General features: G+C 41.3%; 1 protein-coding gene across 13 annotated transcripts in view; it reads right to left on the reverse strand.

Moving 5' to 3' along the window:
- LOC308462214 (immunoglobulin superfamily member 1-like) overlaps window positions 1-14711 on the reverse strand; it is a 119922-nt gene that overhangs the window by 13494 nt on the left and 91717 nt on the right. The window contains exons 1-4 of one of the 13 annotated variants that reach the window (XM_080979700.1): window positions 7722-8911; window positions 2533-2571; window positions 1759-2067; window positions 506-802 (exon numbers count right to left, since the gene is read on the reverse strand). The exons of 9 other annotated variants lie outside the window; for them this stretch is intronic. In XM_080979700.1, the coding sequence (XP_080835826.1) occupies window positions 506-802; window positions 1759-2067; window positions 2533-2548 (622 nt within the window). In that variant the 5' untranslated portion in view covers window positions 2549-2571; window positions 7722-8911. Of the gene's footprint in view, window positions 1-505; window positions 803-1758; window positions 2068-2532; window positions 2572-3237; window positions 5547-5569; window positions 7047-7721; window positions 8912-14711 lie in introns of those variants that run through there. 3 more of the 13 variants (XM_080979704.1, XM_080979699.1, XM_080979698.1) reach the window with 3 other exon arrangements.

Consider the following 14711-nt stretch of genomic DNA (forward strand, 5'->3'; position numbering starts at 1 on the left):
AATGCCTTGGTCCTTCTTAGTCCTGAATTAAACAAATGCTACACATATATTTCCACAATCTACTTCCTTGGGGTCACTATCAAAATCACCTGAACAGCATTCCAATAATTCTATTCCATTAACTGGTGGAACTTTTCAGCAAAACCTATCAATTTTTGACAAACATAATTTCTTGAGAAAAGCTCACCTAAACAAGCATGTTTGAACCATGGGTTGCCAGATGTTGTTGGACTGCAATACCCATCAAGCTGCTTGGTGGATGACTGATAGGAGTTGTAGACCTATAATCTCTCTCCCCCTCAATAAGCAAGCAGATTAATGAGAAAAGGAAATAGGACTTTGGGAGGACTACAGAATTTCTGATGATATTTGAATTTTGTACATATTCAAATTCTATTAATAAAATTCCCCTCCTGTTCCTTTGACCAGCCAAACTCCTCAGTTTCAATCCAGCTTCCCACTTCAACTTCCAAGAGATCTGTATTGCAAAGAAAGACCTCCTCACCCGAAATCCTGATGGAGTTGCTCTCTCGGGATATGATCTCTCGCCCGGATTCCACAATGTGGTACCTGCAGGAGTAATCTCCATCATCTTGAATAGCAAGGCGTAGGGTGTCTGTGACATTGCTCCGAGAGGAGGGGGAGGAGGGCTTGACTGAATGCAGATCCTGATGGTCCCTGAAAAACTGGGTCCTTGATACATTACGGGGTTCGGAAGATGAGCACTTGAGTTCCACAGATTCCCCACTTGTATAGACATCCTTCTTTGGAGAAACAGAGAAAACTGGAGCACGAGGAAGGTCTGAAAGGGAAGTTGAAGGAGCAGAGAGAAAGGAAGAGAAGTTTTTGTGGCTAGTTTGTTAAGCACTTCTGTCTCCCTGGAATTCAGAGCATAGCAATGCTACAGACTTAAATGGAGTAAGACTAGTTCCTATTCTCAGCTAACAGTTGGGATTTGTGTTCTGGATGGGGTCTAGGAATTTTTGATAGAGAATTCGCTATATATAAGATTAGGGCTACAATCTGAGACTGTGCGACTTCCAGACCAATCCCTCCAGCACCTCTCCTTAATATACAGCTATATTAGAAACATAAACCAATGTTATAACACCTGTGCTCTCTCGCCTTCCCTAAGGAACAAGGTGGATGTCGACTTTGTGCCTATATTCAGGGACCTTGCTTTGTGTTCCTTGGACCTGGCAAATGAAAAACAACAGAATGGCTTGGGCAGAAACATCCAGATGGTTTAGACTTTGCGTGTATCATTCATTCACAAAGAGAATGTTCCTCACCAGTGATCGACAGCACCAGCTTGGTGAAGACAAGAATATTCCTCAAGCGCTGTTTCCCGCCGTGTAAGCAAAGGCTTACACAGTTCTTCAACACTGGGTCACCAGATGTTGTTGAACTACAGCTGCCATCACGCAGGCAGGGGAAGATGGGAGTTGTAGAGCAGCAACAGAATCTGTGCCCCCCAAGACTGAAGAACTGCTTAAAATAACCCTGCCCCTTTGCTACATCACATTACAGCTCATCTTCACAACAGACTTGAATCTTCAGTATTGTACTCTGTTGGCTTCCCCTAGCAACTATGATGGTGGCAGTTTTGTGACTATGCTGAGAGATCTTGGCCAGAGGTCCTTTGATCTCTATCACAGTTACAACTACCAAAATGGCTTGGGCGGAGTAGGAGCTATGATCCCCAAGCTGGCTTAGCTTTCGTGCATGCAATTCTGTCACAAAGAGTACGTTTCTCACCAGTGATGGACAGCACAACCTCGTTACTCATTGAAGACAGGAAGAGTCCTCCTGAACTCTTTTCCCCCAGGTAAGCACAGACAAATGTTTTGTTTGTTTCCAGGTATTCTGTGGAAACCTCCAAGATATTTTCCGCCTGTTGTCCATACACGACTGGTACACCTCCTCTCTTTTCATAGAAATAGAACCCCGTTGCCCTCTGTCCTTCTGGCAGGGAGCATATCAATGAAGCCAGTTCTCCTCGAGCAAAAGTGTTGCGTGGAGGTGAAAGAGACAGCCAAAGGCCTGATGGACGTGCAGTCACAGTATCTGTGGAAACAGAGGGAGATACAATAAAAATACAGTTTGGCCAGTCCCTTAGGATCTCCCCATTGCATTAGAAGATTCATGAATCCCTATAACCTTCCACAATACTTCAATTACTGCTTCGGATTGACAGTCCCAACCCATCCCATTCCACCCTTTATTCCATTGCCTCTTAAACTCAAAATCAGATTTTGAAAATCTCTCTCTCCTCTCTTTTCCCCTCCCCCCAAAAAAACCCATTTGGACCTGGAAATCCCAGACCTGTGCTTAGAAAGCAGAGCATGAAGGGAAGTGTGGGGGATCCCTTTGACTCACCATTCACACCCTTCAGGTCTGGGACTTCAAGATAAGGGACAGAATAAGGAACAAATAGCCACAACAATATATCCACGTCTAAATTTTACGATGTGTTCACACCGACGGTATCTGCCTACCACTCAGTACTTGAAGTTATATTAATTGGATTACCTGCAAGGGCCGTCATCCAGGAAAGACCCGAAAATGAGGCTGAAAGAGAACAGAGGAGAAAAATGTGATGCTTAGAAATATATATATATATAAAACATTTTTGGCATCATTTCAAGTTTCATAATCTGGACTCCTAAATAGCCTCATACACATTTTTTCTCTCCCAAAGCAATATCCCTTAATCTGATGAATTTCTGGGGGTTATGTTCACAAATATATGGATTTATAAGCACACTTTACCCCAGAATATTCTTTATTTTAAAATAATAAAAGTATCGACAACAACAGCAGTAATCATGATGTAAAAAGAACTGTACAAACTGCTTTGATCCATGGTCATGGTGGAAATGAAAACCCCCATAAAAATTGTGAACGAAGCAAGGGTTAAGATGTGTCAACCAGTCCTTCACAGACTGTGAACAAGCTACCCGCAACAGGTTTTTATTAGATTTTATTTTGGTATTTTTGCAGGAAAGGTAACGGTTAAAAACAGCCAACTTTCCTATGCCAGTGACATTGTGTGGATGCTGTGAAAGATTTGCCTGAGACATGCTCATCCCTCCCTAAAGACCCACCTGGAAACAGAGAACAGAGGCAGAAGATTTGAGTAAACACAGACAGTGGAAACTGGGAAGGGAAGTGTAGATAGGAGGCTCCAGAAGAAGGAAAAGAGTGGGGTTGGAGGGGAGAAGAAAAGGGTCTTACCCAGGAGGACAAAGAGACGGCCAATTTGCTCCATGCTTCAAAGATGGGGTTTAGAAGAAGCGGCTTCAGCAGCAACACTGAGCTGATGCATCTGCAACAGTAATCTTCTTTCCAAACACACTGAGAAGAAGCACAGTGGCATCGCTGAGCATTCTGGGTGCGCCACTGGTGTCAAACGCGGCTGACCACCAGGGTGGCCTCAAGAAGAGTTCCCAGCATGCCTTGCAGCACTGAGCTGCTCTGCAGAAGCTGTCATGGCCACTCTCAAATGCAGATGTGGAAGCTGAGAGAAATTGGGTAACTGATAAAATGCTGAGCACGTTAGCACCTACCATAGGGAACATAGGGAAGCTGGGGCTTTTTAAAGTCAATGGGGGATGACAAAAGATCTTTGAAAAACACAAACACTCATTTACAGTTATCAAGCACAATATACACAGTGTCACACCGGATGGAGGCGCAGCTATTTTGCACAGGATGAAACAGTTCTCATGCTGGCTTGTGGTCCTCGCTTTCTCTTTTGTGCTTATTTTTGGAAACTGGTTTTTTGGGGGCAGCTCTGTGACACGTAAAGAGCAAGAAGTGGTGACGTGGAGGAGAAGCAGAGGGAGGGCTTGAAAAAAGTGTCCTTGAAGCCAATGCCTTTTTCATGGGAAAAGAGGCAAGGCTGGCAATCTTTCTCCACTTCCTAATTTCACTTCTCATTTCATTCCTCTCTTCCCATTAACCATGGCTTGCATGTCCCTGACTGAGAAATGCCGGACAATCTGCCTCAAATTATTCCGTTCACCTCTCTCAGAGTCACAAACCTGAGGAAACCCTTAGCAAACTACAGCGCCCTGAATTCTTGGAAGGAAGGAATGTTCTTCAAATGTGATTTGAAGGTATAAGTCTGTACCCAGCCTAAGTTCCTGGAATAAGAAAGCTTCAAACATTTGCCTCTGACAATGTGATTTTATATCTCTCTATATACACAAGTCTGTAAGGAAATCCTCCACCCTCTTCACACCCCCAAATGTCAGCTTATTTGATGCAAAGCATGTTGTAAATGCTTGTGGTCTGGCCTGTGGCCAACAGCTCTTGACCACCGTCACATGTCTTGTCTTATTCATAGCCTTTCTCCCACTTCCTCTGACTCTGGGGCTGTGAAAAGTAGATTTTATACATGCACCTCTGCTACACCCAGTCACCGAAAGCTCAGCCTGTTTAGTGTGGCCCATAGAATCCAAATTTCTAGAATTTTCCACCCCAGTGGGGAAGAAGGTTCACGGGGTATGAAGGACTTGCTCACAAATTTACTGACAAAAATTATTCTAGCTAGGAAGTGGAAGGGGCAAGCAGGATATAAAATGGAAGAATGGTATAAAGAGGTGTGGGGTATAGCTATGAATGATAAATTAACATGTGCTGTTAAGGTAAGACAGGGAATATAAGAAATGATTTTGAGGAGATATGGAGGGTGTTTGTAGAATTTGTATTGTTTAAACGGAAAGGGGTCAAACCATCGCAAGAAGTGTTGAATTTTTGGGAAGTTGGATAGTTACAATGGAAGGATCTCGGTGGTGGGGTGCACATTTTCATTCTGATTTATTTATGATTATTACTTTGTCAAAAAAAGAAGAAGAAAAGAATTCTAGAACTTGAGGGTTGGAAGGGACTCTGAGTCCAGCCTCCTGCAATACAGGAATCTTAACAAAATCATCCATGACAGACAGCCATCCAACCTCTGCTGAGAAACCTCCAAGGAAGGAGAGCCCACAACCTCTCAAAGCAACTACTCTATTCCCAACTCAAGAATGGAAAGCAAAATTCAAGAGAGATGTTTAAAGACTCTCTCAAGGCAAATATTTTTAAAATGTAGTATAAACACTGACAACTGGGAAACACTGGACAGCGAGCGCTCCAGTTGGAGAACAGCCTTGACCAAAGGTGTCCTGGGCTTTGGAGACACTCAAACTCAGGACGCAAGGGAGAAACGAGCTAAGAGGAAGGCCAGCTTGGCAAACCCTCACCGTGATCAACTCCCACCTGGAAACCAATGTCCCCACTGTGGAAGGATGTGTGGATCCAGAACTGGCCTCCACAGTCACTTACGGACTCACTGTTAAGACCGTGTTCATGGAAGACAATCTTACTATGAGGGATCGGCAAAGAAGAAGAGGATGGCCCTCTGTCCTGGATGCTTTTGTTGAGATTCCTGCATTGCAACTCTACAGTTTTATGGTCACATGAGATTGTACAGAAAATGGACAAAAAGAACGTATTCCTGTACGCAACAGCAGCGGCTAGAATAGTAGTGGCAAACAAAATTGGAAATCAGAAAAAAAAATACCTGAATTACTAGAATGGTGAGCTAAAATTTGTGAATTTGCGGAGATGGCAAAACTAACGGCATCAATTGGAAGCTGCTAGAATAAAAAAACTTACAAAGAATGGGAATGCATACAGGGATATATTGGTTTGGTTTCAGAGCTTAAATTTAACATGCAATAGCCTGAAGGATGCAAGGATACAAGAGAACATTACAATACAAACGGAAAATCAAATTTAATAGCTGTTAACACAACAGTATGCAGAGAAGACCGCAAATGGGTGAAGGGAAGTAACGGGTATAGGGGGAGGAAATTGGAAAACTGGGGCAGTAATTGGAAAACTGTTGAGGACAAATACGCGATTTAGGAGGTCAAGAACAAGGAATTAAAAGAAGAAGTTAATGAATGGTAAAATAGGGAAATTTGAGAAGAATTTAGTACAAATGAAAACATGAGAGTCATGTTATTGGTTTCTTTTGGTTGTAAAGTTCTCTGTTGTAAAGATTGTACATAAAATCAATAAAACAAATGACTAAACAAATAAACAAGCAAAAAAGAAGCAGAGATTGTACAGAAAATTAAACTCTGCTGAGCGTATTTCAGTGGCTCCTTAGGCCAATGAATTGGGAATCTGAGGGGAAAGAGAGGCAAATGTGACTTTTTCCAGGCTGAGGGAGAAGACCAGGAAAACCGGAAGAAGCCCCCGAATCTTCTGCTTGAGGCAGGAGGGGAACCCCAATCCATCCTCTGGCCAGGGACCCCCCTAAAACCCCTCTTGGGCGCCTGAGGGAATTACATGAATTAATGGATTTCAAATGGTGGCTGCTTAGGAGGCCTCCGGATATGAGGACCAACCCTTCTTTTTCCAGACTGCTTCCCCCCACCCTCACAGTCAAGAGCCTATAAATTTTATGAAATAAATCAGTTGCCCCTGGGAAGAGGACAAGAAAGAACTTTTCGAATCCCCACGAAAGAAAGAAAAGGCTCATGAGGGAGCAAGCGATGGCCGCCTTCCCTGCCTTGCCACGGCTCCCCTGACTCTCCCTGAGGAGAGAGGGGGAGGGGCGGCTCTTCCAGCACTTTCTAGGGCAGGCTGCCTCAACCTCGGCCCGCCAGATGTCTCGAGACTACAATTCCCATCATCCCTGACCTCTGGTCCTGCTAGCTAGGGATCATGGGAGTTGTAGGCCTAAAACATCTGGAGGGCCACCGAGGCCGAGGAAGCCTGTTCTAGGGGGAGGAAAAAGGCGGGAAAAGGCCTCAGGCTTCTGCTCAGTTTCTTCATATCCCGGCCTGTTCTGAGGAGAAAAAGGGTCCCCTTTCTGAGGAAAGTGTCTCATTTCGGAGGAGAAAAAGCATCTCCTCAGGAACAACCCATTTATTTTATTCATTTATATCTATACTCCTCTTGATTGCAAAAACACACACAAAAGAAGCCTCAAAGCAGTTTACAAAGGAGAAAGCAGTAAAACTGAGAAAGATTCGCAGGTGTACTTTGAAACATACAAAAGCTAGAATGCTGAAATAGATTAAGATTTCCTCAGGTTTCCATCACGGCGCTCCTTAGGTTTACTCTTAATTGTTTTGAGGATGGGTTATAATAATGTACAGAAGCCATAGCATAAATTGGTAATTGTACAGGCGATGGGCAGTGAGAAAGGATGAGTGAATTTTGAAACCAAAGTTGGAAAAGTTATTGTACTGAGAGCAGCAAAGGAGGGAGGAAAATGGGGGGAACGTCTGAGCGGTGGGAAGTCAGTATAAAGTATGGTATAAAGAGGTGTGGGATATAGCTATGAATGATAAATTAACATGTGCTATTAAGGTAAGGCAGGGAATATGCAGGAGAAATGATTTTGAGGAGGTATGGAAGGTGTTTGCGGAATTTGTATTGTTTAAACGGAAAGGGGTCAAACCATCGCAAGAAGTGTTGAAATTCTGGGAGGCTGGATAGTTACAGTGGAATGATCTCGGTGGTGGGGTGCACATTTTTATTCTGATTTATTTATGATTATTACTTTGTCCAAAAAAAAGAGAAAAGAAATCTAGAACTGAGTCCAGCCCCCTGCAATGCAGGAATCTTAACTAAAGCATCCATGACAGACGGCCATCCAACCTCTACTTAAAAACCACCAGTGAAAGGAGTCCGTTCTACTGTCAAACAGCTCTTACCCTCAAAGAGTTATTGCTGATGTTGAGTCAGAATCTCCTTTCTTGTAACTTGAAGCAGTTGCTTTGGGTCCTACCTGCCAGAGGAGGAGAAAACAAGCTTGCTGCATCTCCCAGCACTTTAGATATTTGAAGATCATCTCTCTTCTCAGTCTCCTCTTTTCCAGCCTAAACATACCCAATTCCCTCAAAATGATTTCTCCTTGGTTTCCAGACCCTTGATCATCTTGGTTGCCCTCCTTTACCCACTTTCCAGCTTCTTGATATCCTTCTTAAATTGTGGTGCCCAGAACTGGACACAATACTTCAGGTGGAGTTTGACCCGGGCAGAAGAGGGTGATACTATGAGCTCCCTTGATATGGACACTGTACTTCTGTTGATGCAGCCTAGAATAGCATTAGTTTTTCTTCTTTTTCTGCCGTATGACCCTGTTGACTCATGTTAAGCCTGTGGTCTACTAAGACCCCTAGATCCTTTTCACATGTACCCCCGGCAAGCCAGATGCCCCCCAGCTTATACAGTGGTACCTCAGGTTACATACGCTTCAGGTTACATACGCTTCAGGTTACAGACTCCACTAACCCAGAAATAGTGCTCCAGGTTAAGAACTTTGCTTCAGGATGAGAACAGAAATCGTGCTCCGGCGGCGCGGCGGCAGCGGGAGGTCCCACTAGCTAAAGTGGTGCTTCAGGTTAAGAACAGTTTCAGGTTAAGAACGGACCTCCGGAATGAATTAAGTATGGTACTTAACCCGAGGTACCACTGTACTGATGCAGCTAGTTATTTCTGCCCAAGTCAGAACCTGACATTTGTCCCTATTGAAATTCTAGCAGAGCACAGAGCCACACCCACAAACAAACCCACAAATAAGGCTCCAAACATCTCAGACAAGCAACCAGCCTTAATCCAAAAGACACGAGCTCACTCTCTTCAGCCTCCTCCACCAATCCCTTGCAAATGCCCCTGTTTACAAGTCCTCCATCCTGCTTGGGTTTCTGACTAGTTGATGCTTCAGACACCAGAAGGATCTATTAGAGACTCTTTGCTTTCACCTGCTGGTTGGCTGAAGTATTGAGAGCGTATTTTAAATTTGTCGCTGCTGCCACCTGTTGCGGAGTTTATGTTGCAGCACTCTCACAATTTGGCATCTATGTTGGAACATGCAATCTCTCAGATTGTATCATTGGATTAACCTCGAGCAAGGCCAGAGGACATAAGCTTCCAATGGCACATCTAGCTATTGCAATTCCTTTTCTAATAATAATAATAATAATAATAATAATAATAATAATAATAATTTTATTATTTATATCCCGCCCATCTGGGCAGTTTACAGCATATCTAAAAACATCGTCTTTAAAACTTTCTTAAACAGGGCTTCCTGCAGATGTCCTTCAAAAGTCAGATAGGTGTTTATTTCCTTGACATCTGTTTTTTTTTTTTTTTTAAAGCAATTTATTAAGTTTTACAGTAAAAATAAACATAATAAACAATATAACATTGATCTTAACATATTTTCACATTTTCTTTAGACTTCCTCACATCTCCCGCTCCCACTTTCATCGTTGTAACGTTTTGTCAGCAATTTATCATCTTATTTAAATTCTTATATCCCTTATATTTCATAATCTTATAATTCTCAAAAGGAGCTAAATTTCACAATCTTACTTATTTTCTTAAAAACTTCTAAATTTAGTGGTGCTCAGTTATTTTGATCTAGCGTCTTGTTTAGCATTCACTCAAATTACAGTACTTTTGTAAATAGTTCTTAAATTTCTTCCAGTCCTCCTCAATCCTCTCTTCTCCCAGGTCACGGATTCTGCCGGTCATTTCAGCCAGTTCCATGTAGTCTATCAGTTGTATCTGCCATTCTTCCAGTGTGGGTAGATCTTGAGTTTTCCAATGTTTTGCGAGAAGTATCCTTGCTGCTGTTGTTGCATACATAAAAAATGTCTGGTCCTTCTTTGCCACCCCTTGGCCGACAATACCCAAAAGGAAAGCCTCTGGTTTCTTAGTGAAGGTATATTTAAATACCTTTTTCAGTTCATTATAAATCATTTCCCAGAACGCCTTCACTTTAGGGCAAGTCCACCAGAGGTGGAAGAACGTTCCCTCACACTCTTTGCATTTCCAACACTTATTATCAGACAGGTGGTAAATTTTGGCAAGTTTGACTGGGGTCATATACCATCTATAAATCATTTTCATTACATTTTCTTTCAGAGCGTTACATGCAGTAAATTTCAATCCATTGCTCCACAACCTCTCCCAGTCCTCAAACATGATATTATGCCCAATGTCCTGTGCCCACCTTATCATAGCCGATTTAACCGTTTCATCTTGTGTATTCCATTTCAACAGCAAGTTATACATCCTTGAAAGTACCTTAATCTTTGGTTCTAACAATTCTGTTTCTAATTTCGATTTCTCCACCTGGAACCCTAGTTTCTTATCATTTTTAAAAACTTCTTTAATCTGAGCGTAATGTAACCAATCTCGCACTTTGTCTTTCATTTTCTCCAAACTCTGCAATTTCCAATTGTCTCCATCCTTTTCTAGTATTTCCCAATATTTTGGCCATTTAGCCTCCATATTGGGTCTTTTTCGGGCCTTGGCTTCCAAAGGTGAAAGCCACCTTGGTGTTTTATTTTCCAGCAAGTCTTTATATTTTGTCCAGACATTAAACAATGATTTTCTGACAATATGGTTCTTAAAGGCCTTATTTGCTTTAACCTTGTCATACCATAAATATGCATGCCATCCAAAAGCATTGTTAAACCCTTCCAAATCTAGCACATCAGTGTCCTCAAGAAGTAGCCAGTCTTTTAGCCAGCAGAACGCTGCGGCTTCATAATACAACTTTAAGTCTGGCAGGGCAAAGCCCCCTCTTTGTTTTGCATCAGTTAATATCTTAAACTTAATTCTGGGCTTTTTGCCCTGCCAGACAAACTTAGAAATGTCTCTCTGCCACTTCTGAAAGCACCCCGTTTTGTCCAAGACCTGAAGTGTTTGAAATAAAAACAACATCCTTGGCAATACATTCATCTTGATAGCAGCAATTCGGCCTAACAAAGAAAGTTTCAATTTTGACCAACTATCTAAGTCTCTCTTAATTTCTGTCCAGCATTTTTCATAATTGTCCTTAAATAGACTTAGATTTTTTGCTGTTATGTTTACCCCTAGGTATTTTACTTTTTTAACCACATTAAGTTCCGTCTCATTCTGAAACCGTTCTGACTCTGTATCAGTCAAATTTTTCCCCAAAACCTTAGTTTTCTGTTTATTTAGTTTAAATCCAGCCACCCGACCAAAGTCATTAATCAGTTGTAATACTCTTTTCGTACTGGGCTCTGGCTTCTGCAAGGTCAAAACCAGGTCATCTGCAAAAGCTTTTAATTTATATTGTTTCTGACCGACCTGAATTCCTTCCACCAACCGATCCTCTCTAATCATGTTCAATAGCACTTCCAGAACCGAAATAAATAACAAAGGGGAAATAGGGCAACCTTGTCGTGTCCCTTTTTCAATTTTAAACTCTTCTGTAACCACATTATTAACTATCAGTTTAGCTTTCTGTTCTGAATATATCGCCCCGATCCCATTCTCAAAACCCCGTCCCACTCCCATCTCTTTTAAATTTCCCATCATAAATTTCCAGGAGATATTGTCAAAGGCCTTCTCCGCGTCTATAAAAATTAAGACTGCTTTTGTATTTATGTCTGTTTGCAAAAGTTCCAAAATGTCAATAATGTTCCTTGTATTAGCAAACAGATGTCTTCCTGGGAGAAAGCCGGCCTGGTCCTTATGAATTACTTCATTTAAAACTTTTTTAAATCTATTTGCCAAAATGTCTGCAAATATTTTGTAATCCACATTTAAAAGAGAGATGGGACGGTAGTTCTTAAGTTGTGTCTTTTCAGCTTCCGACTTTGGTATTAATGTGATAAACGCTTCCTTCCACGACTCCGGTGCCCTCTTCCCCTCCATAATTTCATTGCTGACCTCCATCAAAGGTTGTATCAAATAGTCTTTTAATGTCTTATAGTACTTGGAGGTCAGCCCATCTGGTCCTGGAGATTTGCCAAGTTGCATGTTCTGGATGGCTTGTTCGATCTCCTGTCGTGTTATTTTAGAATTCAGGATTGTCCTATTTTCTTGTGACAATTTAGATAGTCCGTTTTTTACCAAAAATTGTTTAATCTCAGCATCATCTTGCGGCCCTTGGGTGTATAATTTTTTGAAGTATCTCTGGAAACACTTTCTGATGTCCACTGGATTCTGGATGTTTTTTCCATCAACCTCTAAGTTTGTAACAGTATTTAATCTTTGTCTTCTCTTCAGCTGCCAAGCTAGCAGTTTTCCACATTTATTCGCCGACTCAAACGTTTTTTGTTTCATTAATTTAACCTTCCATTCAATTTCCTGATTTATCAATTTAGAATATTGTGTTTGATAAAGTTTAATTTCTCTCAGAGTTGGCTGTGACTTCGGATTCACTCTTAATTTCTTCTCTAATTCTTTTATTTTATCCAAGATCTTATCTTTTTTCTCATTTTGTGTTCTTTTCTTTACTGCATTCTGTTGTATCAAGAATCCCCTCATTACAGCTTTGCTTGCGTCCCAGATTATTCTTTTTTCCACCATATTATTCATATTTATCTCAAAATAGTCCTTCAGAACTTTTTGGGCCTTCTTGGTAATTTCCTGATCTCTAAACAAATTGTCATTCATCTTCCATCTAAAGGATCCAGTTGGTAATAGTGTCATATCCATCTTTACTGCATTATGGTCGGAGCAGGTCTTTGGGCAGATTTCCACTTTTCTGACCTTAGGTGCCAGGCCTCTAGAAATCCATATTTGGTCGATTCTTGTCCAGGTCAGTTGGGCTTCAGAAAAGAATGTTCCCTCTCTTCCTAGTGGGTTCTTTGTCCTCCAAATGTCAATCAAATCCATATTGTCAGTCATTTCAAAAAAGGTTTTAGGTAGTCTGCCGTCTTTTGTAACATTTTGACTTTGTGACTTGTCCATGTTAGTTGATACGACCCCATTCATATCTCCCATCATTATGATGTTGTTGTAGTCTAGGTAGTCCAGCATTGTCTCCTGCAACTTCTTGTAGAATTCCGATTTCCCTTCATTAGGTGCATAGATTCCTAATATCAGCAGTTTCTCTCCTTGATATTGTATCTCAATAGCCAAAATTCTTCCATGTTCATCTTTAAATAGGAATTTAGGTGACAGGCTCTCTTTTGCATATATCACCACACCTCTCTTCTTAACTTTGTCGGACGATACAAATTCCTGGCCCAATCTTTTATTTATTAACACTTTTCTGTGGAGCCTCGTCACATGTGTTTCTTGTAAACAAATAATGTCCAATTGTTCTTTTTTTAATATATGAAATATTTTCTTCCTTTTTTCCGGAATGTTACAACCATTAATATTCCAGCTCAACAGTTGCAGAGACATCCTGAACTATCTGGTTATTTTTCAAGGGGTGGTATCTTCTCAGGATCTTCAGGTTCCACAGATGCTGATGTTGGTACTGGCGTTGCCTCAGGCCCAGAAGGTAGTTCAATTCCTTTTTGAAGGTCCTCTCCGTATGTAGACAGGAATTTGTCTCTCTCTTCCAGTGTTCTTACTTTAACCTTTCTCCCTCTAAAGGTAAAAGATATTCCTTGGGGAAATTCCCACCTGAATGGAATTGCGTTGCTCCTTAGTAGTTTAACAAGTTCAGAATAGGCGGCTCTAAGATCAAGCAGTAGTCTTGGGATATCTTTATAAATTTCAATTCTTCTATCCAAAACCTCCAGTGATTTTACAAAATGTAGTCCCAAAATCTTATCCCTTTCCTCCTTTGATCTCAATGTTATCAAACAGTCTCTGGGCCTCTCCTTCTTTTCCAAGTTCCAGAACTTGGAGAATTCTTTGGTCAAAAACTCAGTTAGATGTCCTTCTTCTGCCTCTTGTAGTGATCTAATCCTTAAGTTGTTCTCACGGTTTCGCAGTTCTATCATAGAGAGATAAATCTGATGTTCCCCAACTTGTTTAGTGAGTGGTCTTACCTCTTGCTCTAAATTTTCTAATTTTTGTCTGGTGTCCTCAGTCAATTTCCGATTTTCTGCTGAGGCCTCCGTTAACTGTCCAATTGCTTGTGCATTCTGTACCACTTGTGTGGTTAATTTATTTAGACATTCTGTGTTTTTGTCAATCTTTGCTGATTGCGCATCTACTTTCTTGTCCAAAGCTTCCAATTTTTCAAAAATTTTGTCTAGAACAGAAACAGATGCTCCTGAGGCCATATCTTCCAATTGTAACTGCTCTGCTTCGCCCTCTCCCTCCACTTCTGAGGGCAAAGTAGGCACAGATGATCTACGTGTCTGTGAGGCTGAGGTTAGAGTTGTTAAAGTTGTTTGTTTAGCTCTCCCTCTTTTTCTTGTGCCACTCATTCCAACGTTATCTGTCAGTCAAGGTCACACTGAGTTATTCCCATGGGAATGGAAAGGTCCAGAGCAAGCAAACAGCAAGGGAATCGAAAGTAAAAAGTACATGTAAAGTCACTGTTTTAATCCAATCCTCTAGAGGGAGCTTAATCTGTCTTTCAGAGTCTAATTTAATGTCCAAGAACCTTCAAATACAAATGTTTAGCAGAGTTTATAAATGGTCACTTTGTTGCAGACAGTGCTTATTTATCTCCAAAAAGAATGTTTCAAATTTAAAAGGTCTCAATACCCTCAGATTGTTTCAAGTTCCAATATACAGTATCCAAATCTGCAGTGCTGACAGCTCCCTTAGTGCTCAGGCAGCTCCTGACTCTGGGTTTCACCTTCTAATTTGTAATCCAATAAAAGGAGGAAAGTCAAGTGCAAGTAAAAATCCCAAATCTTTAGCTTAGAGTCTTTACTTTAAGATGCAAGTTCAATAGATGCTTAGATCTGTAAAACTTAGGATCTCTTTCTTTCAGCCTCCACTCCTCCAGCTGATTGCTTTTT

Source organism: Podarcis pityusensis (genome assembly GCF_964106645.2).
Source record: "Podarcis pityusensis genome assembly, chromosome: 13".
In the NCBI taxonomy this organism is placed as follows: domain Eukaryota; kingdom Metazoa; phylum Chordata; class Lepidosauria; order Squamata; family Lacertidae; genus Podarcis; species Podarcis pityusensis.